The sequence below is a fragment of the Thermobia domestica genome, chromosome 15, assembly GCF_964235325.1.
Source record: "Thermobia domestica chromosome 15, izTheDome1.hap1.1, whole genome shotgun sequence".
NCBI classification, from domain to species: Eukaryota; Metazoa; Arthropoda; class Insecta; order Zygentoma; family Lepismatidae; genus Thermobia; species Thermobia domestica.
The window spans coordinates 75,784,415-75,812,361 of record NC_137468.1 but is presented as its reverse complement, the minus strand read 5'-3'; the positions used below and the strand labels follow the sequence as shown (position 1 = coordinate 75,812,361).

Below are 27,947 nucleotides of genomic sequence, written 5' to 3'. Positions count from 1 at the left end.
TGTTGTTTCAACTCGAAGGTTGGTTTCTTCATGACAGCATCATCTGGTTCTTCTCCATCTTCAAATTTGTCCCTTGTACTACTGTCATCATATTTCTCAAATTCAAGATCAGGTATATTTTTCTTATTGTCATCCATATCACTTGGCAGATTGAATGGAATTATGTTGCCATTCTCTTGTTCGAGTTTTCATTCGTTCCTTGTATAATGCGCTTTTCCATTGCGATAATTTTCAGTTTCTTTCATCAGAAGCGAATGTTTCAAGTCACGGGATTATATCTAGAATCGCCACTTTAGTTTTGAATTCTTCTGATACATGAGTTTGGACTATATTTCTTCCCTTCAACATCTTGGTCTTTTCTTCCATCTCATAGGTTTTGGACATCTTCGAAAGCACGATTGCCCTCTACTATAGATTCGAAGTAATTACAAAAATATGGTTTATTTTCATCAACGTCTTAAAAACCAATCCTAGTTCCGAATGGTTCTTATTTGCACTAATTCCTAAAAATTTAATCTACAATTTTTAGGAATTAGTAAAACATTTCCTACTGTCTCAAATATTAAAGATAAGTAGATACGGAATCAAGACAGACACCCTTTCCTCGAGCGAAGCATTATATTTGTACAAAATTGCAATATAAATGATTCTAGAATTATAAAATAAGTTTTGAAGAAAGTATAAGTTTTGTTTTAATAATTAAGCACTCAATATAATAATTATATTAGCCAAAGAATATACATGGCATAGAGTGGAAGAACATTCATGGGAATTAAATAAATTGATAAGATAAATAGGGCCTGTACATGTAAGATAACATCACAATTAATATTAATAAAAGTAATTGCGGGAAGGTTAAAAAAGAAGTCTGAAAATGACTGTAGAGACAAAGGAAAACACTATTTATAATACTTCATTTCATATAATTCAATAAATACATATACATCTTCCATCATTTAATTTGTCGTGATTTATTTAAATAAATTCATTGCATACTTCTAATCGCAGCACGAATTCTTATACCATTACCATAACATTCCATTGTCTTTTTTATTAATTCTCTTCATTTACCATTAACTAAACTCTCGTAAAAGAACAATCGGTACTTCCTATACGGTATGTTAAAATAGATCTGGATCTTTGTACGTACAAGCTAACACTTTGCAACTGTTCCATAGGTTACATATAACATCATTATCTTAAATCACGAACTTTACGGTGAAAAGTTTACTTTAAAAAAAATAATCCAATATCAAATTATTCCATTTAATTTAGATTTCTGTTGAATACAAGACTATAATTTAGATGTATTTAAAGCTACTGTGACAGTAAAAGAATAGGGATTGCAATGTAGCTTAGCAATATATATTTGTTATTGGTTACATTTCTTACATAATACTTTAAATATTGACAGATGTAAATGAAATTACCTTAGATTTAGTCCTTTATTGAGCGGAAGTGCAGTAATTGAAATGAATTCTTCACTAAATTACTAATTTTGCAAAACAAGTTTTGTTTTATAGCTATATCTATCTATCTATATCTATCTCTCTCTCTCTCTCTCTCTCTCTCTCTCTCTCTCTATATATATATATATATATATATATATATATATATATATATATATATATACACTTTCTCCCAGTGAGATAAATCATAGATATTCAGAAGTGATCGTTAGTATGAAAGTAAAAATAAAATTTCGTCACATATGAAATTATTGAAATGACGAAAGAACATAACTATCAACAAAAACTTAGCATGAAATCAGTAACTATAACAGGCAATACAATCAACATGGAAACTAAGGAGCATTAGACAAGATAATAAAATTTATAAACAATATCCATACCTTCCGAACAATGTCTGTAGTGGACCTTAAGATATGGAGATATGTAAGGACTGCAATGTGCTGTTGTTTAAAGCGTATGGCAAACTTGATGGTGTTTAAAGGCAACACTCCGTATTCCCTTTAAGTACTGTTAGCAAATGAAAGGACTGCGATCTTGCCACATGTTTCACCTGCCTATATATTCGCACTGCAGTGAGTTTCCTTACCCACACCCCTTAACCACACGGTAACGTCGCATCACAACCTTAATTTAATTCTTTTATTCAATTGATTGGCAGGTCACTTGCCGCAGGTGAGCAGCTTGCATGCTCCACGGTCCTCCGCTAACCTCTTTATCTTCACGTATGATCTTTCTGTTTTTATATCATCCATTAATTGTAGTCTCTTTCGCTCCCTCCCTCTCCTTCCCACCAGCATACCCTCTAGGACGTCCCTCATGATACAATTTCTTCTTAGGCAATGTGTCCCAACCAGTTTCTCTTCCTCTCCTCAATAATATGTAGAAGTGTTCTTTTCTCCCCCACCATTTCTAACCCCTTCTCTCCACGATGTAAATTTTAGTTATATTTTACTGTAAAGTTGGATACACATAAATATATTAAAATCATATTTCTTAGGCATCATCATATTTCTTAGGGAGTCTCAGAGTTCCAGAATTAATATAATGTACGAAATTCCAAACTTTTCCTTCTTCGTAATCAAGGTTATCTCTTGAAAAACCATTGCACCTAGTAATATCCCATAGAGTAGGATTGACAACGAGCCAAACGTCGATGCTGTCTCGTCTCAAAAAGGTCTCTGAAAGCTCATCTGCATTGGAAGAGCTCTGTCTCATTATGAGAATTCTATCTCTCGTCTCGTGGGGCTCTCTAAATACAAGGATTTTCATATCTCACAGAACAATCATGGACATCACTTAATATCACTATACTACTACTCTGTAAGACATTCCTGCGAGTATGTAAGATATAAGGTGAGACAAATACAGACTAATTGATTTCATATCCACATTATTGTTATCGAGGGACACTACGAGTAAAATAAGTCTTAATACCGTAAGAAAAATTCAAATTCAAGATGTCAACGGATTATTGCGTTTCATGGATCTTAGATAAAGCAAAACAAAAAATAGTTAATGTCTGTTCGTTCCTGATGTAGCACAGATACAGAGAGGACACAATGATGTTGAAAGTGTTTGGACCAACAACCAAAGATTTCTGTAAGATACTCCATGACATTTCGAAATTTCTCTCTATCCCTAAAAGTAAGGGTTAATTAGGGGAAGGTGAAAATCAAAATTGTTGTTTTGAAAATGGCTTTAACGATTTTGTTTATATTTCATATATAGATAGTTCAATAACATTTCTACAATATAGCGTGATTCATTTCTCTTTTAAAAAGATCAACACAGATAGTTGACTCATATCCTTGTTAAATCAACAAGAATAAGATAATTAGTAGTAAGTAGCTTTTCCTCGAACAATTTTCTCTAACACGATTCAGCCGATTTCATTAGTTAATATTTCATTATAAGGTCCACAATATGGCAGTCACTTTTGTTTTTAAAACATAAACAAGAAATAGTTTAGTCTGGGGCTGCGTAATCATTTAAAAATTTTCTCTGAAGTCTTTCAGACGATAACATTCGTATCTCATAAATAAATTTTCGATGAAAACTTCCCTAGGGGAGTAGTTTTACTTTATGTTTTTTCTTGCATCTTGATATACTGTAAATGTACTACTAACCTACAGTGTTACTTTTGCAATTCTTTTTAAATCTTGACTTGTATTTGTGTTTCCACACTTTTGGGCTACCTTATATAGAGAGAGGGCACTGTGGATCAGTGGAAAAGCGCTTACCTCTGATGCGTGGGGCCCCTGGTTTGATCCCTGATTAAGTAAGTTTGTGATATACAACATCGTATCCCTGGGTTCTATCGGGGTACTCCTGTTTCCTCCCACATTCTCATTCCACAATTCTTCCATCATTATTCACTTGCCTTTACCACCCCTGACCCTTACCCACAGGGCACAAGCGAGGGACGTTACAGTGAAAGGTTTCAAAGGTATATATATATATATACAGGAAGAGATAGATAAACAAATGATTTCATTTTCGATTCTTGGGGTTGAAATTTGTTCAACTGTCTGAACTCTGAGTCCAGAAATATATTTTCACCTCAAAACATAAAACCTATATGCTTAATTTGCATTTGGAATAACTTCGTCTTTTGAAAAGAACTAGTTGGCTCAGCTATTCTAAACCTAATCAGCCGTTGAATAACAATGCTCATTGGATGTTTCAATATCCTCAGTAAAAACAAACATGTCATCAGAAAAAAAAAGAGCAAGGAAAGATAAGAAAAAACATTGCGTTTGATGTCCTACCACATCATTTACAAACTGATTCATAAGTTCACTCAATGCATAAGTCAAATTCAAAACTTCGTCGGGACTTTTCTGAGAGAAAGCAAACTCTTCGTAACCCATTTTACACCAAGAACATAAAGACAAATAAGGCAATGTCCTTTTATTACTCCTTTCTTAAGTAATTCGACAACATACATATTATATAGGAACCAATCGGCATCGCTTATCGAATTAGTGGCCCGATAGGATATCGCCTCAGACAGCGTATCATCACCTCATCATTTACATGAGCTATTCCACGTAGTCAGGGAATTCACATTACATTACTTTACGTAACTCGATTGAAATACCTGGTATAATAAAGTCTGAGGAAACCTTCCTTTCCTATCGATATGCCGTCAAAACCAACAGAAACCATTTTCTATAAATCATCACCTTTTTAATCGCATTCCAAATTTTCTCTACTGTCAGCATGGATTGATACTACACGCACAGAATCGTCTCTTAAGTACACCCGAAGAAATAGATATTTTCCGTTTGGCTTAAGCATATGTGCTGAAAATAGTAAATCTATTCTTGACAACACCGGTCGACTGTGGAATTGACCTCTGCCCTTCCTTTCTTCCGCAGCACACGAACCATACAAAAGCTTCGAACGCAGACACACACAAGTGAAGAGTGCTTAAATATACCGGTATAAATGGTTTTTAAGCATGTTTAAAGACATTCTGCCTGGGAACATTACATAAAGTGCAATTCAAGCTGAAAATGCGAAGGGAGGTAAGGACAACTTTTGTTATTCTTTTTTTCAATTATTTCTAGGAAAACTGCTATAAACATCTTTTTCTTTTCTGCATTATGGATATATTATATAAGTATCGCTATTCAGAGAACTCTGGAGACGTAACCACTCGACCGAATGCAACCGAACTTGGTAGGAGTATATTTGTGAACATGCAGGAGCGATTGGTGTAGAAAATAAAATTAGTTTCAATTTTCGTCACCAGAGGTATTTGTGGCGCTGTACAACGCCAAGTAAGTGCAGCCTGGAAGAAAGGTTACATTAGTGATGCTAAATGATAAAAAAGGATATAATAACGTCTCCAGGTGCTTACTTACGCCTGTATGTGTTTCAATGATACGGGTTTGAACGCCACTATATGCCAGAAGTGAATTGATGGTCATCAGATGTTTGTTTCATTTTTCTCCCGTACTCTTTGCCTTCTGATCAAGAGTCCCGGGTTCGATTCCCGGTGAGGATACACGTAAGTTGGATTCCATGTTAACTTGTAGGTCCCGTCTTCATCATCTCATGCGATACTGGTCACCATGGGTTTTTCTTGCCTAGGGACCTTCACATCAAAGACCTGCCTTTGGACAGAAACCCACATCACCATCATCGCCCATAACAGATCATTACACCGCGGGGTCATTAATAGGAGTACAAATCAATGCCACGAGTCACATGGGAGACATAATTACGACCTTTCTTTAATTGAATATCAATAATATCATTGACACTGAAACGGAGACTGGAGACGAGATTTGACACTAATCTTTTTCTGGAATTTTTGGGGGACCTTGCAGTTTATGAGCACCGGAACGACTAACATTTAACTTCGTTTTTGTAAGATATCCACACAAATTTTAAAAGGACATTTCAGCTCAAAAGGCCTTTTCCCCGTAAATTCGCCACTGACCACGGGGTATTAATAGCATTGATGATCAATGTCACGAGACCAACAGGAGAGATAATTACAGCCTTTCTTATCATTTAGTATCACTAGTGTCGTTTTACTTCCACGTTGCAATTAACTTGGTGTTGTACAGCGCCACAATTACCTCTGGTGGCGAATATTGGAACTTATTTTATTTTCTAAACCAATCGCTTCTGCATGTTCCCAAATATACTCCTACCAAATGTCAAGTGATTACGTCTCCAGAGTTCCCTGAAGAGCGATACTTATTTTATGATAACCTGGTGTTATATATATATATATATATATATATATATATATATATATATATATATATATATATATATATATATATATATATATATATATCCTCATATACTACATATAAGTTCCTAAATTTATTAGGTAACGATCAGAATCTTGCGTATCAGTCAGTGACCAATGTTGCTAACGAAAATGCATGTGTCTGTGACAATTTGGACCCTATGCTTTGTGTGCGCACGCTCCTAGATTCGACTCCCTGTGGGGATGTCACTAGTGGGTACGTTGATCTGAACTTTAGGGTCCTTTTTCAGCATCGAATTTCTAAAACCATATTTCATTTACCAATAATAATGATAATACAATTCCCTGCCATTACAGATCCAAATTATGGTCTACGAAACGACTTTCAGCTGAGTGATGTGTGGTGAGTACATCGACCCCTAACACGATTTTTACTGAATTTCTACGCCACCAGATTGCATTTAGGTGCGTTTTGTGTTGTCTCCACATTGACCCAAACTTGCATACTGAGTTTCTAAGCCTACCAGAACAGTTTTAGTTGAGTGATGTAGGATCAGCAAATTGATCCCAATGCGGTTGTTACTGGATTTCTAAGCCTACCAGACGGCTTTTAATTGAGTAATATGTGTGGGCAACACATCGACCTCAACTCAATTGTTACTGGGGTTTCTAGGCCTACCAGACAGGTTTTTGTTGAGTGATGTGTTGTCAGCATTACTGGATATCTAGTCCTAGCAGACGTTTATAGCCTATCGTAGCGGTATGTGGTCACCATATGGATCCGAACGCAAAACACATATATCTTAATAGCATTATGAAAGATATTATTTGGATATCTATTGTATCATATTTTAAATTCCATTGTATACTGAGAGAATGTTGCATCTATTAGTACCATTTGTATAATATTTTTAACATTTTGACTATATTAATTGTAGGATCACAAGGTTGGGCTTTTATTAAGAAAATTGTTATAAGATCATCTCAAATGTAAATATTCGTTTCAACATGAAACATAAAATACTCGTTTCAACATAATCATTTTATTTTATTTTATTCATTTATTTATTTATTTATTTATTTATTATTTTTATTTTTTTTTACATTTTATCTACAAGTTTCTGCAACATCCAGCGGCCATGTTCAGTATGCAAGTACAGTACATTAAGTCTATATCTTCGCAAACTATGAACTATGAACTCGTGTCTTTCCAAACTTGGATCTGAAAAGGGAGCGAGATTCATCCGCCTTCTACATTTTAATTTTCATCAATTTTTACATTAAAATGACTATACAGTATTACAAAACAATTATTTTCTGTAAAACAAAGCTTAATTATATCTAGGTGTGGACCTGAAGATGTTAAGCTTCAATTGAAATTAAGAATATCTTATTAACTTTCGACACATACTACGTGACAGAATTAAACATACTTCTAATGTGCGTTGGTATCTTTTGAACTCAGAATGAGATTCTAATAATTTGATAAAATTGTTTCGTAAATTTATTTAATGCAATTTTTCTTTTTCTTTTTATTTCTGTTATAATTAACAATTTCATGTTGAAATTATAATAAATTATAATCTTCAAATAGCTACAATATTCTGAAACGTAATACATGAACCAAAATTACATGAGTAAACTAATATCATGGGTTTGCTTTAGACGGATGCTACAGATTCTACTTTCTTCAGGTTGTCTTCAGGTTACAAATTTTTCAAAACTACGCTGCTCTCTTCGTCTCGCTCAGATCTGGCAAACATCTTTGCTTGAATTCCGCTGCTCTCCCTGATGAGAATTGGAAAATTAGGATTGTTGTTCTTCAAGTCAACATAGTGATTCTCAAAGAATTTCCACCTGTGTACATCTTATTTCCTTAGAAGTTATCTAGGAAATCGTGGGCTTCCCTCAGTTTCTGCATGTTCGCGTCCAGATTTTTCTCTTTTCCAAAAAAGTTAAGATTGGTGATGTTCATAAAAGTTTGGTAAAGCTTTCCAGTTTTAAAGAACATCCATTGGGGCACCTTTCCTTTGTTCTTTGGTTTCTTTTGGTAGTAAGAATCATCATTTCTTTCCCTACTAATTCACGAGGTATTGATATAATGCGTGATATGCCCTTCGTCGACTACAGAAGGAATCAGTGTTTTGTGGGTTTATTTTTAGGGATTTAGGCTTGACGCGTGTTCTCCTTATGCCAGGATAAAATCATATATGAATAAAAATTGTTGCAGAAAGATACTCAATAGATTATTAATGAATATTAAAGTCGTTTAATACATAACATGTTTATTCGTTCAGTCTATTACATAAAATTCAATTGAATATACAAGGTAAATGAGATAATATAATAATATAAAATAATATAAAAATTAATGTAAAAATATGGTATAGTAATATAACAAAAGGATACATTTATAAATCGTTTCATACCTATAATGAAATAATTGTTCCAATAAAAACGTGGGCAATTAGTTATATATAATTCAAAGCAAAACGATCAATTTTGTAAGTATAACTTGTCATAATGAAATAACGTAATTTTGTTTTTTTTATATATTTCAATTAGAGTTGTGATGTAACGTAAATATTATGAAGTTCATTAAAAAGTTTTGCCTAGAAAATTCACTTAATAGGAAATTTGGGAATCTTGTTTCCAAGTATTATATCTCTTTTGATTCCATTCTTTGTGATCACACCATAACGAATACAACCTCCTGTTGCTGTATCACGACCCATCGCCAGTGCTATTGCTGCAAATACAGAATATATTCAATCTTTCAGAACCATAAGTATCTGTCATTACAATTCCTACTAATGAAAAGAAAATAAGGTGAGACATTATTCCCAGTAAGTAAAATTAATGAAATTTTCGCAAACATTATTTTATATGAAAATTTTAGGAGTCTTATACGATACAGCCCAGTAACTACAAAACCAACGGCTTATCATTAGCTGCAAAAGTAGTGACTCGTTAAAAATTATCTTTGCAAATAGAGTTATCAGAAATAGCTTTGCCCATTCTGAAAAATAAGCTTCAACTTAAATGTGTACATTTATGACACTAAAGTAAATTACTAAACTAAGAAGGGATCAATAAAATAATCTTAAGAATTTGGTCAAACAAGAAACTGTTATATGAGAAATTCCATTTTCGGTCTAAAGAGCTTTCTAAAGAAACTTTGTTTAAACCAGAAACGCATTTCAAAGTTCTGTTAGCTTTATTGCTTCCCGCTTTTCAATACATCAAGATAACTATGCTACTTGCATGCAGCTTTACCACCTGCTAAAAAATAAAAAAAAAAAAAAACAGCATACTACATTAGATACAGACCAAGGCATTATCAACATGGAAACCGACTTGTCTGCAACTTCTGTTTTATCCTGCTCTCCATCTTTTAAAACTTACTCCTGCTGATCAATTTTAACTCCCTAATCTCGAACGGGAAACAAGTCTCTCTTCAACTTCGTGCATACCTTCCTCATGCTTCGTTAAAAGAAATTGTCATTCTAGAAAAAGATTCATCTTTAGAACAAAAGATAGTAATTTATTCAGCACTATTAAAGACAGGATGCCTATTGATACGTTTGGTAGATATGCTCAAATTAGCAGTCTTAGTGCTTCTACACGAAAGCAATCACCACCACCAAGATGTACACCACTTCTTTCCACAGCAAATTCGGGGTGTTGATCCCATTTATGTAGATGAGGAGATTCAGCAAGAACTTACTTATGAAGGATATACCGTACTCTTTACAGGATTCGTAATACTACAAGCTCCACCTACATGGTTCGAGTATTAACACTAATGGGGACGTACATATACAACCACGAGTATCATGTCGAACCTCACTGCTCTTCTGCACCCTTACCTCTTCGAAGCGGAAAGTGTATTTGTATATTTGTAATAAACACAATTGCTGCATGCCCTAATACCACTATCTGCGGCTACTACTGGTCAACATTTAAAATGTACTTGTCCGAATCTCCAACATCCAGCGACTTGTTCTACATGCAACGAGCCGCATCCGACATATAATTACAAATGAAAAGGAAAACCTGCCCCTGAAGCAAATTATCTTGAATATGTTGTGCCATTATACAACAGTTTGAAATCTCCTTGCTTTCCTCACACTTGCACTTCAAATCATGCAGTGAAGATGCGATCTATTCTGGACATGTTTATTTTCACCTTCTCGCTTTAAAACTACTGTTTAACTTTATCAATTTCACCATGACTTTAACGTTTATATTTCTCTTACCATCACTCAAAAAAACTTTATTTGAAGCTTTATTGCTAGAGGAAAGAGCCACAGTCTTCCTTTTTAATGAAATCTTCCTCACTCCATCAGTATCTTGCCAACTTACTGCTTACACACTCATCAGACAGGATAACTTATTTCCTACCAACAGCAAATGAAGAAACAGCTATGTGATTTCCTCCTCGTATTCCCTCCTACTTTCATTTTTGTAATTTACCTGGTCTTCCTGAATATCTGGTACTCACATTATACATTCATAACGAGCCATCACTATTGCTACGATTTATATCAGACCTGAACATCCACTACCCAATTCCTTTGTTCAATATGTTTCAGACAATTTTAAACGTTTATAGTCGTGGCCGACTTCAACATGCATGGCAGATCAGATCAAGAAAGAAATAACTTGCATTGCTTCCTCACAACGCAAACGGGTGGTATCATTTATCATCTTCCAGAGCCTACAAGGCCTGTATCATAAACCACACCAGACATTGTTATTACTTCAGCCAATCTAGTTTCACAAGTACATATTGATATTCTAGACCCACAGCTAATGCTCATGTTCCAATTAAACTTAAACTAATTCAAATTCTATCCATTCATCTAATCACTTCTAATGAACTAGCCTCAGATTTGATGCAGCCAAATGGTATCAGTATCAAGTTTATATAATAACAGATGTAAAGTTTTTGAAGCCTCCTACTGCAGAAGACTAACTCTATCATCATATAGACAACACCACCACTACAATTCAGGAAGCAAATTCTCTTCATATTCGTTATTAAAACCAAACCATGTCAGCCAGCGTTACCTCCGCAGTATCTCACGTACATCACTCACTCTTGACAGTTTTACCGCGATTATCAAAGGATAGGCAACCCTGAGTCACTTCATCACCATCAGCAACATTAGTGAACTGTCAAAAATTACATTTGCATTTAACTAAGCTGTAGGATCAAAACATGTAATTCTCTCTCTGACGTCACTCATCCCATGATACTTTGGAAAAGTTTCAATGTTCTTTGCTTAAAGTTCACTAAAGCACCATATCCACTATTACAAGGATAATCTCCTATCGAAACTGATAGAGACAAAGCCAACACTTTCGCAGATTTTCTCTAAGCCATCTTCACACCAAACAATTGTGCACGTACTTGCCATCTGTAGTAAAGTCATCATGTCATTCCTACTTTGCGGCCCGACGTGCTTCACATCTTTTCTGTCATCAGCCTCTCACTGCACCAATCACAGTTCATGATATCACCTAAAGTGTTCAAACTAAACGAAAGTGTTCACAAGGATTCGATAGTATTGCTTACCGACATATAGAAGAAAGTCTTCTCACTTTGCCTATTCTGTTAGCCACATCTTTACTTTCGCCCTACGAACCGCACATTTTACTGTCACCAGAATCTATCAGACGTTAATGTTTCCGAAGTCATACAAACCACCAGGAAACGTATAATCCTACCATCTGATACAGTTAATGTCCACTTTTAGCGAAATCTTATAGCATATTTTAGTCAGACGTCTACATATCCACATCAAAAGCTGACACCTTCTTCCGATTTATCAAGCAGGGTTCTGCCCGTGGTATTCCATAAACAACTAACTACTTCGCTTAACCACTATGGTTATCCAACACTTTAACGCTGTCAAACCATCATACCTAGTCTTATTTCATCTTGAGAAAGCATTTGACGAAATATGGTATTTAGCACCTATCTACAAGTTAATTAACTTCCACTTTCCTGCCACCTATATCCATCTGCTCTACAATTTCTTAGTAGGTCATCTAACATATGTTTCCATTAACAACTGTTTAACGCCTTCTATCTTCCTTCTGTCAGGAGAGCCTAATGGCTCAGCTCTTTCAGCACTGTTCTACCTACTCTTTGTTGCCGATGTGCCTCGCTTCCTGATCGAATCCATCTCTTTCAATATCCAGATGATACTGTCTTCCTCACTTTAGGCTCAAACATCCAATCTATCAACATAATTCTTCACAGCAATTAATAATTTCCTCCGATGGTATACTAAATGGCAACTAACAATTAACGCCACTAAAACTAAGGTAATTGTCTTCATTCTACCGAATAAAAGTGCTGACGAGTTCCTCACAATCCCAACCGCATCTCACTCGATATCTATAAAGCACACTCAATTATAACCTACTTGTGTATCACATTTTACTTGGTAATTTCGATAATTTTACTTGGGTATTCGATAAACATTTTACTTGGAAACCTCATCTTAGGACTGAAAACACACACAGTCCTAAATACATACATAGCTTTTCTATGCCCTACGCTGATTTACGGACGTATTGAATGGATTGCCACCAGTTTATTTTACGAGAAGCTTTTAATACTAGAAAAACGTGTTTTCAGATTTGAATTTAAAATCAAGCTGCCCAGTCCAAAAGCAGACTTGTACAATTGCATTCACTTTCCTTTGCTCCAGTTTCATCTTGAGAAGCTAAGTCTCAGATATATACATATTTTTTATGAAGCACAGCATCCATTACTGATGTCTACTTTGCGTCATTTGATACTACGTCATTCACCATGTAGGTATTACAATCTACCACTGTCGTTACTCTATACGTTGTACTGCTACACACTACTACCTGACACCTTAGACATGGAGTTCCTTGGAGATTTTCAAATGCATGGTCACCTTCCGCTCATATTCCCATCATTTGTACAGTAAATACATGAATTACTAACATGGGCTCACGTTGTCTCAATCAAAGCCTAGAGCAGTCCCTAGGCGAGATGATAACATCATTTGTCCAACGAACTTTCCCAGTGTGGTGATGTGATGTGATAGTGCACCTCGCCTCATCCTCCATCTCCATCATCGACGTATTTATTTATGTACCTGTATATTTACATCTCCTAATTTTTCAGTCTATATTGTATACTCTTTTGGTGACTTTGTAGTGGACAAACACCGCGCTCATGGGTTTTCTCGGGGTTCTCCCCTTTCCTCCCACTTTCTTCATTCCACCATTTCACTCATCTCTCATCATCACCGTTTCCTTTAGCCTAACCGGCATAACCGTGGGACGTAAGATTTCGTTTCATTTTTTAAACTCTTTTGGCAGTAATATACTAAATACATTTATCTAACATTTATTATATCTAATGTTAAGAATCTCAAAGGTCCTTAGGACTTTGAAATTTATAATAATAAAATACAATAAAATATTCATTACTCCCTCTCTTAATCTCTAACTTCATTAGTATGTAAACTATTCTTCTCTAAAGCCACATTGCCACGTTCAATGAATCTTGTAGCTTTCATAAAAAAAAAAACTTTGCAACCCGATCTTTCTATTTACTCTTTACAACTTCTTGAAAGCAAGAAAGGTTTCTCCACACATACAGCACTGCACTCTAGTGGACAAACAGTGAACCTCCTCATTAAAAACGTGTATTTTGGTGCATTTACCCTCCCTGTCCAAAATAATCCTTTGTTTCGGAAGCGGCGAAACTGGTTTTTCTTTTATGTCAGCGGGAGGACGATAGCAGGTACCAAGCAAAACGTCCCAGAAAGTTGCGCATCGTTCAACTCCTTGCAAGATGGAAAAAAATGTTTTATGACCCTTTCAAGACTATGTGTACACGCTGAAATATGGTATAGTTTCAAGATTTTTTTTATGACAGCTACAAATTCTTCTAACGGGACACTGTGGCTTAAGAGAGGGTGTTACCCTCTAATAGGGTGCTATCCATTAACGGCTAGCCACTACTAAAAGTACAGGAGTTTACATTAGTAGTGATCAATATTATAGAATACATTGTGGTGACATGTTGAACAATGTGTGTGTGGATTTTTGTGTTTTCTGTGTATTTGTTGATGTGATAGCTGAAAAACAAGGACAAAGATAAGACCTCAAGTATAAAGACACGAACTGGCATTAATGCGTTTCATAATGCGGGCTTTTCCATTCGCTAAATACGAGTAGCTTAAAAGTTGAAATTGACTCTATTCACTGTTGGTGATTCCATCAAACGTTTTTAGCAAACAGGGAAGAACGCGGACAGAAATCGAACTGGAATACTTGGTATTACGTCACGTACGGAAGATCGTACTATTAAAGTGTTTAGTAGAAAAATAGGAAGCTTACTGCACAAGAACTTCAATTGAAATTTAATCGTAGCTACCCTCAGTACAAAAATTTCAGTTAATGCTGTGTAACAACGATTAAGAGTAGTTGGACTCTGGGGAAGAGCTGTTGTGCGGAAACCGCTGCTACGATATAGGAACAAACAAAAGAGACTTCAATGGACCTTCAAGCACAAAAACTGGGCAATAGAGCAGTGGAAACATGTGTTATGGACGATTAAGTCAAAATTTCAATTGTTTGGTCAACGAAGTCGAGTTTAAGTTGGAAGATCAGTTATAAAGAAAATGTTCATGACTACGTAATCCAAACTATTAAACATGGAGTTTGTTCGTTTCACAGGATGCTAGGAAATGTAGATAAGAGGATGCTAGGATAAGAGTAGTTATTATTCCATTTTAAACAGGCATGCTATTCCTTTAGGATTCCTTTGCTTGAACTACATTCAGAAGGAAAAAAAAACAGAGAGAGATATTTCTATTATGAAATAGCCTCCACAGTCTCCAAATCTCAACCTCATTGAATTTATCTGGTAAGAGTTGGGCAAAAGTATACGAAAAGACTGTCCAACATATGCTGATTAAATGTGTGACATTCTGCAGATCGTCTGAAAGAATATTTCACATGAATATCTGCAAAAACTTGTAAACCACACCCTGATTGGTGAAAGTGTGATAACGGCGAAGAGTTTTTTCTTTGACGAGAAGAACATTTAAGCGATTTGCCAGTTTTTCTCGTTTTGTAACGTCATGCATGTTATCCTCATCTCAAAGATAGAATTGTGTTTGTAAACCAGGAAGTATACTGTTCTAAATTGCATCGTATTACAAGCCTAACTTAATATTTCATTGTTTTATTATCTGTCCGGAAATTTTCGACTGGCAGTGAGTATCAAAGTGTTTTATTTATAATGTATATATATATAACGGTATGTATATATACTGTTTTCATAATAAGTTAAGTTGATGTACACATACAATATCGAGTGAGTGTAAAACGCGCCGAGAGATTTGTGGACGGCAGACTGCTTCTTCGCGTACCGATCGTCAATTGCGAATTTTTGGACACAAATATTACATAACCTTTTCTTTTGTTATATTTTAACTTGTAGTCAGAGCCCTTAGCTCCCAATATTATGTAACCTTAATAACAAAAGATTTTGTTCATATAAACTTTCTCTTTTAAAAATATTTGTTTCTTTTGTCCTAAATGATTCTTTCGTTTGTGTCTGACAATACCGATTAGCTCAATTACCTATGCTTACTGCTGAGGCAAGTGCACCCTCGTATTCATTACAATACGACGGTGACAGCAGTGGTGGATCTAGCCCGGAGCTGGGGGGCCTATGCCCTCCAGTTTTCCGAGTGACAAAAATAATTTCAGCCATTATTTATATATTTTTAAAAGTTTATAGTAAATTCATGATATACTTATCATAGTCTGGGTTCTGGTTGTCCCTCCTCCAGTTTTTACCTTCTAGATCTGTCACTGGGTCACAGATTCAGGGTCAAGTATAATTTTCAGAATCAGAAAATTTACTCAAAATCTGTATAATAGAGGATAGTGTTTTATTTTTATTTTTTAAAATATGTTTAGTGTATAGTAAATAAACAATAACTTTATGCGTTATTCTCTTTATTTATGCAGGTTATAGTAGTTGTAACTGCATAAGAGAATTTGAACATGTTAGTACGAAATATTGGAATGCCTTGTGAATATGAGAGGGAAATCATAAGATGATACAAAAATATTTATATATAAAGTGTTTTATTTATTAGTGAAAGTGAAGTGAGTGAAAGGGTCAGAATATTTAATAGTGAGTATTTAATTGTGCGAACTATATTTGCTTTAAAAATTTTATATAGTTATAGTATCTGTATCATAAGTCGCTGCAATCCAATACAAAAATACTACATAAACTTTACATTTACTTTACATTTACTCGAGTATGCACTAGACAAATGCCTGTCCTCTCTCTTTCTTTCTTTCTTTCTTTCTCTCTCTTTCTCTTTCTCTCTCTTTTTTGCATCTTTTCCTGATTTTCTGTGGCTCTGCTTGACTGTCTTGCATCTAGTCAATGTACTACCGGCCTAAATATGGCTGAAGGAGTCCTTTCGAAGATTAGAAAAGTATAATGTGAGATTCGAACACATTTAATAATACCTAGACTTGAACTCGATTCTCCTGTACCAAAGGCAAGACCTCTTGCCAAGTAGCCACGTGGGCAATCTAAACGATTATTTTTTTTCTTTTTAATGCAAGGTAGATTCCGTTTCTGATTCCTGTGTTTCCTATTCTCTGTTAAATATGTATTCTATAGAATGTCAGTTTCAATAGTATATATATCCACTCGTTAAGATTGATCACTACTCATTGTGTCTTATTTTACTTGTTTAATTTTTTCACGTTTTAAATTCTGTATAGATTACTTACATATACAGGATTATCTAAAAGTCAGTATACCTAGAGAATAAACTTATTATCATGATACTTATATAGTAGAAAAACTTACAATAAATGCCTTAAATGACCTCCTTGCTCTCCTTAACAGAGATGAACATGTTTGTGCAGGTTAAGCAACATTTCTTTTGAAACATAACAGGAGTGATTTCAGCAATACATGACGGAAACTTTATCTTAAGGCGCTATACATGGTTTCTTACGATAGGTCCTCGGTCATAAGATCAGAAGTTCTTGGAGGCTACAATCCCCTTGAAATTATTACTTGCTCTAAAAATATGTCCAAAACTCCAATAATTTAAGCCATAGTGTGACAGATGATTTAGTCCCGTTGAGATCATCACTATATTTTCTCAGGCTCCATTGTTCTACTATGCTAATAAACATCAGCCCTCACTGAACTGACGAAAAAAATAGGACTTACAAATCGGCGCTTTATGGCATTTCACACCCCTATTTTGTCAGAATAAATGTGATTTTCTTAGATCGTGTGTGAGTTGTCGGTTGCCCAATATCAAGTGTTCTACGCCTTCACGGCTTGTTGCAAACAGACCACGTTCTATATATATATATATATATATATATATAGGCTATATATATATATATATATATATATATATATATATATATATATATATATATAAATCGAATGAAGTTTATTCATGTTTCGTCGTGTGGAATATCTATATTAAACTCACAGAACTACTATTTCCGTTTCATTTAGTTGTTGTTGTCAAGCAGGTGTTTTTGACCGTGTGAACTTTCAACAGATAGAAACTCTCCTTCATTCCACTTCTTTTCTGCCCCTCAATGGACTAGTTTACCTTTAACCAGAGAGGGAGGGCAATACTGACGAAAACAATATCAAATTGCAATGTTATTATACGTCTCAAGTTCAGTAATCATCTCTTCACATTGTCACGAGTAAACTGGCCATTGGGTCACCCTGTATTTTCATATAATATACGATAAAATAATTATGATACTCATCTGATTTTAAATAACTATTAATTTAATATATTTACTTTACAACGGCAACACTAAAAGCAGAAATCAAACGAACAAAACTGGAATTTACCATGTGTAACCAAGTTAACGCAATGTCTCTCACTTGGAAGGTTTGTCTCAGGATACTCGTGGTCTATATAACCATAAATGACGTTAGAACCAGAACCACCTAGTGCTACGTGCTGCCTCATTATCATACCTCCCATTGGAATGGTGTACACCTTCGAGAAAATTTTAAAAGAATAATTTAGAAATAATTTGCTATATAAAGTTCATCTGAATAGGTACAGCAACTACTTATAAGTGATTCTCATTGATTTAAAAAAATAGGTTTTAGAACCATAGGAACTAATACCTTAAATCACGTCAACACCTGAATATGTACAGCAATTACACTGGTAAACACAACTTTTGCGGCCGCTGTAATTTCACCGAAATTAGGCTCGATTTGTCATTCTAATTGTCGAATCCATATGCACTTTACTGAGGCATCGTTTCGTCCAATATGGACACAAATGTCGTGGAAAGGTAAAATAAACTCGCGATACACCACTATTCGTTCACGATCAAAGGCCGAAAGCTGCTGGAGGGACTGCCGCATTCGGCGACAAGACATCTTATGACTATATGCATACACCAACATTGATCTACAAATGAACTATATATCTTTGGCCGACCTCTACTTGCTGTCGCTAGATGGCACACCCAGCACTTCTGCTGTTTCAGCCGCTGTTGTGCCAATCAATTTGTTACCTTCCATGCTTTATATGTTTTGTAAATTTGGACTTTCTACGATGTCTCCTCTTTGGCGTTGCAATTTTGATGACGTGTGTTTTTCATACGTACAAGATGAAAAAGTAGTATTTTGAAAAAATGACAGCAGGTGTCTTACAACCCTTTTGGGAATTTCACGATAAATACCCTTCATTTAGAACCAATGTTCAGTGACGGTAACGAAGACAGCAGCATTTTGAACGTCGAATTTCAAGACAGCTCAATAAGTTGTTCTTCGACAGAAGAATTCTATATTCAGAGTATTGAAAAGCAGGGGTGCCCATCCCCCCCAAAGCTGATGGCGCACTCCCCCCCAAAACTAATAATCTCTTCCCTCCTCAAAACTCAAGTCCTCTAAAAACAATTGCCCAATGTAGCAGTAGTTTTTATAGTACTAGTAATTGTTATTTTTGTTGTTGTTTTTATTTCCTGTAGTAGTATTATAGAATGCTTGTAGTAGTAGTAGGGGCAGTAGTAATTATAAAAATGGCATTACTTTTATTAGTAGTCTTGGTAGTGTACAATACTAAATATGTTCTATAATGATATTGAAGGGTATAAAAACTTCTACACACTGTGTATGGCACAGGTATTCTATTTTTTTTTTTTTTTACAATTAGTAGTATTATTTTTTCTTTACAAAATATTGATATAATTCCCTTGTACATGAAAAGTAAGACGCAAGTTACAAGTTATTGAGTTTGATACCAAAAGAAAATGTTATCCTCGAAATTAGCCTATAAAAAGAAATGATATCCAACAAAAAACATTCCTGTAAAAGAGCCAAGTACGAGTGGCCTTAAAAAGAATTGAAATCACAAAAATAGGCGCCAAGTTCTGGTGGACAACAGTTACAAACACTCACTGGCTCAATTCAAATTTAGATTTGAAACTTGGCTGTTGTCTGTATGGTTACCACTAGCTCACAATTATGTCAAACTACTTTATAATTTTCAACAGACAACATAGGCAAGTTTCAAATCTAAATTTGAAAGTGATTCTTTGAGTGTTTGTAACTGTTGTTCACCAGAACTTGGCGCTCATTTTTTTGATTTCACTTCTTTTTAAGGCCGCTCATACTTTTTTTTTTTTTTTTTTTTTTTTACAGAAATGATTTTGTTGGATTAAATTATTACTGGTCGTGGTGGTGACATTAACCTACCCTTGATGTCCTTTATAGAGTAATAATTTTTTTCTTTGCTCACTCGACAAAGCAAATTTGTCTATAATATCGCTGTTGGGAATGCATTCTAAAATGTCTTTTTCGGAAGAAAGGAGAAGCATGTCGGAGAGCCATACATCTCCCATGCTGCTTCTTAGTTATTTTTTACAATCTTTACTTTACTCATAATCCTCTCTGCTGAGCAACTCGTTGCTGATAATGATAGAAGTATCTGGTATAATATAGTTAGGTATGGAAAACCAGACATATTCAACAAATACCTGTAAGGCCTAATGAATCCTTTCTTCACCCACTGATCCAGACTGATCCAGACATGTCCACAAAGCGATAAACCGACCAGCCCATCCTTTCATATAGCAACTTGCGCGGTACTTCATTCATAGAGTTTCTAAGCAGGGGGTAGGGGGATTCATTCTCGAGATTTAAAAAAAATCGCATCGTAAATGAAATGAAATGAAATATTTGAGTTTTACGTCCCACGCTTATGCCGATTAGGCTAAAGGAGACGGTGAAGATGAGAAATGAATGAAATGGTGGAATGAAGAAAGTGGGAGAAACGGGAGAACCCCGAGAAAACCCACGCACGCGGTGTTTGTCTACCACAAAGTTCACTTCGCGGGGGCAAAATCGCATCGTGTTCCAATGTTATTCTGACGACAGCAAAATTACTTATTCGACATTAGAGTAAAATTCTTCACCAATTTTTTTTATTCCCCCCAATTTTTTTCTCGATGGCACAACTTGCGCCATTCATCCCTCCTGTGGGCGGCCCTTCTCTCTTAAAACGAACCAACCTTTCCTTTCATACGGCTACTTGCGCGGTACTTCATTCATCGAGTATCGAAACAGGGGGTACGGGGGTTCACCCTGGAAAATTTTTGAAAATTAGCTTCTCAAAATCGTGTTTTAATGCTATTCCGACAGTAAAATTGCTAGTTCGAAAGTAGAGTAAAATCCCCCCCAAAATTTTTCTCAATGGCGCAGCTTGCGCCATACGTCCCCCTGTGGGCGGCCCTGTTGAAAAGGAGTTTTCACTTAATCAGTTTTTCAGGACCAATCGGAAAATATACGTAGTCGCAAAATGCCAGTGTCATCAAATATTCAACCATACTTTCAGCAACATCGCTAGACTAGGATAAAATCAATAAAATTACTCGTTGTCTGAAAGGAGTCGCATTTTTTTTTTTTTTTTCTCCTAACAGTTGCGTGACAAATTATACTTCTTGACTTTTGTCTCTATTTTGTCTTGGACAGAAAACACAGTAACTGGTGTACCTTGAAGATTAGAGTTAAGAGTATTCAAGTCCTTAAAAGTGTCCGCAAAATAAACAAAAAATGAGATCCATGTGAAATCGTTCAAATTCTGTTAACTCAAATTTAGAGAGGGGCGTTCAAAACACAAGAGAATCAGATCCAAATACCAAAGTTGTGAGAAAAGACAAAAAGTTTGTACGGTACGCTTAAGTGCATGAAAAAAGTTAATACTTATTAACATTTATAAGAGTTATTTACAATATATGGACATGAATCTCAGAGCTTCGGATAGAGATCTTACAGATGAAATATGCCCAAAATGACCAATGAACGTGATTCCCTTCTACACTGAACGAACCAATTAATTATAAACAACTTTATTCTGTTAATAGTTCAAAGAACCGCGTCCATCTCTTATTCCGAAACAAACATTTAAGTTATGGGTGCAATAATAATTGTCCTGAGCACTTCCCTTCTCATTATATGGAGCAGAATATAACAGCTTGTTAAGAAGAGAGTCCCTAATAAAATACATAACTTTTATGTCTCATCAAGAATGCTTCTCATCTTAGGGACCATGTGGCGTGTAGTTATTTTAGTTTTATTAATCCGAATGCTTAAGTATTGATACCTTAAGTTATTGATGTTCAGATATGTTTTGCACATATATTTCAGTCTTTGTCGGTAATTTTGTTTTTCTCGTTTTTTATCTTTCTGTATTCTAATCTTCTCAAATGATTGAATACTGTGCAATTATCACAACATGATAAAGTTTAATGAAAATGAATTGTCTCGTGGACTAATTATCAATCTCTCGTGGCCCCCAGATTGGAAAAAACTGCTGTACACTAACATACATTCACGTCAAAATCAGTGGCGGCCTCTGAGGCAGTGACGCCGTGACATGTCACTGCCTTGAGAGGTAGAAGATTCAGAATATTAAAAGAAAGCGAGTTAAGTATCATAACTGCTTCTGAATTTCTTCCTTTTTTCTGCCCGCTGCCGTATCTATTTAGTCGCAAGACCTAGCGCGAAAAACCTGGCGGTGGCAACTCTGCTTCGGTGACTGTCACCAGGCCCTTGCTTCTGAATGCTGCTTGGCATAGTGGTATCACCATATACGCGCCCTATCAGCTGTATACGGGAAAGGCTTTCCATTGCTTCTAGCTCGTGACAACGAAAGTTTGTCACCCAAAATCCGAAAGCAGCCGATATTTCACGATCTCATATACACTGCTTGGGGGTTGCCGCGGGTTTCTCACACCAGGTGGAATTTTCAGTCTCGTGAAGTAAATACAGTTTACGAGTATCGGAAAGATCTAATTTATGTTATGTTAGCAATAGAAAACTGTGAAGATATAACATTACAAACCACCTTAACTCAATCTTTCGCGTACAAGCTATTACAGTGAAACCTCTCAATAACGGACACCAGTGGGACATGAATTTTTGTCCGTTACTGAGAGGTGTCCGTTACAGGGAGGTTACAGAAATTTAATTTCTCGCAACGGTAATTGTATGCATTAATATATAGTAAATACATTATGTATGAGCGTAAATAACGTAAAATACAATATGAAAATCTATTTAGTACGTATTTGAATTACTGAGAGGGATGAAGGAGCAAATCATTTCTGTTAAGTAATATTATTGCTGGGGGATGTGTTAATATATTCGTATACTGCAAAAGGTAATGCGTGTATGGTAATTTTCTTAAGCACGGTACATTTTATCACCCTGTAAAAAAGATCAATTAATTCACATACCACCTATACTAAAAGTAAAAATAGCTTAATAAGAGCATGCAATATTATTATTAAATACTGAAAATGTGGACAACAAACCCACCAACTGTGATTTTCTTGGGAAAAATCTATGAAATTGTCGGGAAAGATGCAAGGCCCAGAGGAAAAAGGACCAAATTTGTTAGGGAAGGGAAGATCTTTCGCATAGGATTCTTGGCCATACGACTGACCCTACATGAGTGTTATTGCTTATTGAAGATTTTCTAGGATTTCCGCCAGAAAGCAGTTTATTGCGGACAGAAAAAAAAAAAGAATTTTAAGTTCAGCTTGAAGCTGTTCTGTTTGATGGTTCATCAGGTACTAGTGGGGGAAACACTTTTCTGTCTACTGTAATATATCACAGAACCGATAATAATTCCTGTCCGTTATGAAGAGGTTATTGAAACGTTTGGGGGAAGAAAGGACTGTCCGCGTCCGTTTCTGAGAGTGTCCGTAAAAGAGAGGGTTTTGTTCCGTAAGAGAACATATATTTTTGCCGGGACAAAAAAATCTGTCCGTATTATAGAGGTGTCCGTAATTGAGAGGTGTCCGTTAAGGGAGGTTTCACTGTATTAAATGAAGAAAATTTCGTATTTTGGTTGACTTTTTTCCACAAGATTATGCCACACGTAGAAACTGTTTTCAGCCAACTACAGAAGAAATGTACTGATCCAGTGAAGGTTCGAGAACATCTGCATAATTTTCAACTTGGTATGCAGTCAGTCAGAGAACAAATTAACAACATTATTCAGGAAGTAGAAACCGAATTAGAAACTGCAAGAAACGGATCATGTGCAAAAATATGGCGAAGTGAGGCGTTCTATAACGACAAAAAAAGACGAACATTAGAAGTTTGAGATGCAATCCTAGTGGAGATCAAATCTAGATTTCACTTCACTGAGCACCTTGTAGCTACGAGATTATTTGCTGTAGAAGAATTTGACAATTACAAAAAGGAGTTCCCCGATAATTATCTCAGTGAGATGGTTAAAAAATATCCCTTCTAGGAGGAAAAGAAATTAAAAAGCGAACTTCAAGTGTGCTATTCGAGACGCGAATTGAGAACGGTGTCTAGCGCGGTGTCATTCTTAATGTTCATTATAGACGATGAATTGTGCGACATGTTTCAAGAAACAGTTAAACTCTTAAAGTTATTGATAACCAGGGATGAATTCAAGGGGTAGCCCGGGGGGGAATCCCCCCCGAAGAAAATGCATTCCCCCCAAACTTCCAAAATTTCAGTCACAAAATGTAGAAATTATTTCACCTAATTATTTTTTTCTTTCCGTGCACGGGCAGACGAAATCCGATCTCTCAATATACATAAAAATGACGCAGACCCATTCTATATAAATATTAAACATGTAATATCTAAGATACAATACCAAATAGTCAATAAAAACCCATATTTCTTAACGCTATCACCGAGTTTGGCAGAACATGAAATTGTTAACTGTTGAAGAAAGGTTTGTACTTTAGTAGGTACTATATATACTCTTGCCCTATATTATATATTAGTAGGTAGCACTAGCACAGATTGAGATAGGAAAGGGAAGATAGGGAAGATCTTTCGATCGTTCCGTATGATCTCTGATGTCAGCAGACTTCAGTTCTTTAAAATGTACAGTTCTTCATTATTTGAAATAGAGCGCCTAAATCCCATTTCTCGCATCGGAAGTAACAGACATAAATGTATTTTACGATTGTTAAAGTAAACACACCTTTCTTTAACTAAAAATAGGTCAGTTAAAGGGTGAAATTCAGAGGGCGTCATTTAGAGGGATCAGGAAGGAACAGTTATCCCTCCTGGGTTAGAGGTTTATATAGAATTTATCAATATAATAGTAGTATATAAATGAAAGATTGCTATTGAAAGTGACGAAGATTCTGCTCAGTGCCGTGGCATGGAGAGGGGCAAGCGGGGCGACGACCCCGGGCGCCGAAAAAAGGGGCGTAAAATTCGGGAGGGAAAAAGAAAAGAAAAGTAGGAAAGAAAAAAGAGAGGAATGAAACGCATGTGCACATGTGGGCATGTGCACATATATAAAATGAAATGAAAAAAGTAATAAAAATTGCTCAAAATCAAGGAAAGGCAGGGTTTACTTTTTAAAATTTTCTCACGTTTCCCGACTGGTCTGTCGACCTCACTCATATGTACGGGGGTGCCATCGTATACTCTCACGCCAAGCGCTGATTTTCCACGACACGGCACTAATTCTACTGAAGATTTCGTAAACTAAACTATTGATGTGTATGCAGTGAAGAAACCAACGCTAATATGCTTGATTTATAATCAGAAGTGTGAGAAAGAATGATTACTTTTTGTTAAGATATTCCTATGTATGTTTGTTTTAGGACAAAAAATATTTGAGTTAATTTAAATCTTTTTTAAAAACTTCTACATTAGTAACAAACAGTAACTACTGAATATAGGAAAAAATAAGTAAAATAGCTACTGTAAATAGCAGTTAAAGTTTAGTCTAAAATATTTTTGCCAGTCTTTATTTAATGTTTTAGATAAAATTAAACGATTTTTTTAAAATTATAATCTCACATTGAATATTTATCAGCAATTAGTTTCAATATTAGGTAAGATGTGCATGTGAATGGAATTGTTAAATATGCTGCTTTTTTGCAAAAATATAGGAAAACAACCCTCCCCCCGAAGAGTCCACATTCCCCCCCCCCGGGTGAAAATGTCTGAATTCAACACTGTTGATAACTATGCCAATGTCAACAGCAGAAGCAGAGAGATGTTTCTCGATGTTGAACAGAATAAAAACTTTCCTAAGAAATACCATGAAAGAGGAAAGATTAACTGCGTTAGGCATGTTGTTATGTGAAAAGACATTCGTTAATAAGATATAATTTTAACAAAAAAAAAAAAAAAAAAAAAAAATATCCACGTCTTTTCCAGCAAGAAAAATCGTCGCATGGAGTTTCAGTATCGTGCATCTTAACTAGTCAACCAAACGTGTTCAGTTGAAAGTTCGAAGAGAATAAACAGTACAAGTGAAGTGTTTCTTTTTAAACAGTGTACTCGTGTTTTATTCAATATCAGTGTGTATGTGTCTTTTTTATCAACAAGATAAATAACAAACTTAGTTAAATAAGAGCATCTCAAGATTTATTCCCCAAATTTGATTTCTGAATTCACTTCAATATATAACTGACTGGCATGAAGAAGAATATAAGTTCAGTGAAAGGAGCAAGAGAACCAGTACCTACCTGATTACTGATAATGTAAGCACAATCGATTATAATTAAATTGAAATTCTATATATGTTCTAATAATAATAATAATGATAATAATAATAATAATAATAATAATAATAATAATAATAATAATAATATAGTTCTGTCACTACCTAATAAATTGTCACCAGCCGCCACTGGTCAAAATGAACAATATTACATTTAAAAAGATATCCCTTTTAGTATTCACACATTAAGACAGACAAAAGCAAGACTTGCAAGACAGTTGCAAATACTTTATAGGACCAAACCTGGATGTGCAAGGCCAAGATCAAGGGCTCCAGTGCGACACCAAGACCAAGAGCACCCAAGTTTCGTCTTGGTCTTGCATTTGCTTATTACTAGCTGTAGTACCATTTGAAAAAAATATAACATTATGTTGAGTTGGCAACACTGTTAACCTGGTGATATCACAGAGTATGTCAAACAACGTCCCCTGGTGATACTTACATGGTACAATAATTTCAGCGTTTTTTAAATGTACTATTTTAAAAGTTATAAGGACGTATCAAGATAAATGGCCCACTCTGTATATATGTTAAAAATTTCGTAATAAAATTTAGTAATAGCAAAGTTATAATAAAATTTAGTAATAGTAAACTTATGTTAATGCAAATTCAGTTTGTAAAATCGCGGCATATTTAATCAGAGTTGAAGAAGAAAGCAGTAAAATCACACAATTAAAATTTCAGTTCATTTCGAAGAAAATATTAAAATAATTAACTCATATCAATCAATGGGCAAGAAAGAAAGGTGGTTTAGATACTAAACTCAGTTACTTGTGTCAAACCTCATAATACATCCTTCTTTCCTTTAGACCATTTCTATTACCCAGATACTCATATTGTCACACAAGTCAATACTTTGGACGTTTACGGCAGAAACAATGCAAAAAATGAGATACAACTACGGCTGCATTTATGACAAGAAAAGAAAATCAACCCATGACAACAGAACGTCATAAACGGACGTACAATATTTTTAAATGCACAAATGATTAGCTCATAGGTAATAATCAAACTTTTCATAAGTCAAGCCTACCTGTCCCTTTTTAACAGGGTCCCAGCCAGCAACTATAAATGATGCCGTAATCGAATTGCGTGATTGGTAAGAGACAGCACGAAACGCATTTGCTGCTTTTTCTACTAGTATTGGTTGACCTGTCTGAATCCTAGAAAGAAAAAAATCTGTATCTGAAAAATTAATTTAAAAAAAAAAAAAAAACATTTGGAATAATATTCTAGCGCAGTGATTTCCAACTGGCCAATACATGGCGTAAGACCATAATTTTACAATCAGAGAGGAATACTAGAGCAAAGGACGGGAGAAGGTAGGAGAATGAAATAAGCGTGTATTGGCAGTGTACGAGCACTCATATGGAACTATCTATATGTGGTACACCAGCAAATTCATCGACAATGCCATCCCCATCGTGCGCTTAACGTCCGTATTATCAGCTCACAAGAGAATATCGTGCTCCTCGTGCCGAGACATTTTTATTTCAATCAAATCAAAAGATCAGATAATCGGGAAGAGAAAGGAATTAGTAAGATTTTGTTTCAGTTTGCAACTTTTGAAGTTGATTGCCTACTGGGTTCACCAGTAGCAAATCAGCTTTTAGAACATGAAGT

At 35.2% G+C, this 27,947-nt stretch overlaps 1 protein-coding gene across 1 annotated transcript in view; it reads right to left on the bottom strand.

Moving 5' to 3' along the window:
- Positions 1–8,553: 8,553 nt before the first annotated feature.
- Positions 8,554–27,947, bottom strand: part of LOC145671863 (proteasome subunit beta type-6-like) — a 58,546-nt gene continuing 39,152 nt past the window's right edge. The window contains exons 4-6 of the mRNA XM_081741090.1: positions 27,358–27,487; positions 18,137–18,287; positions 8,554–8,953 (exon numbers count right to left, since the gene is read on the bottom strand). Of these exons, the coding sequence (XP_081597216.1) occupies positions 8,826–8,953; positions 18,137–18,287; positions 27,358–27,487 (409 nt within the window). The 3' untranslated portion in view covers positions 8,554–8,825. The remainder of the gene's footprint in view (positions 8,954–18,136; positions 18,288–27,357; positions 27,488–27,947) is intronic.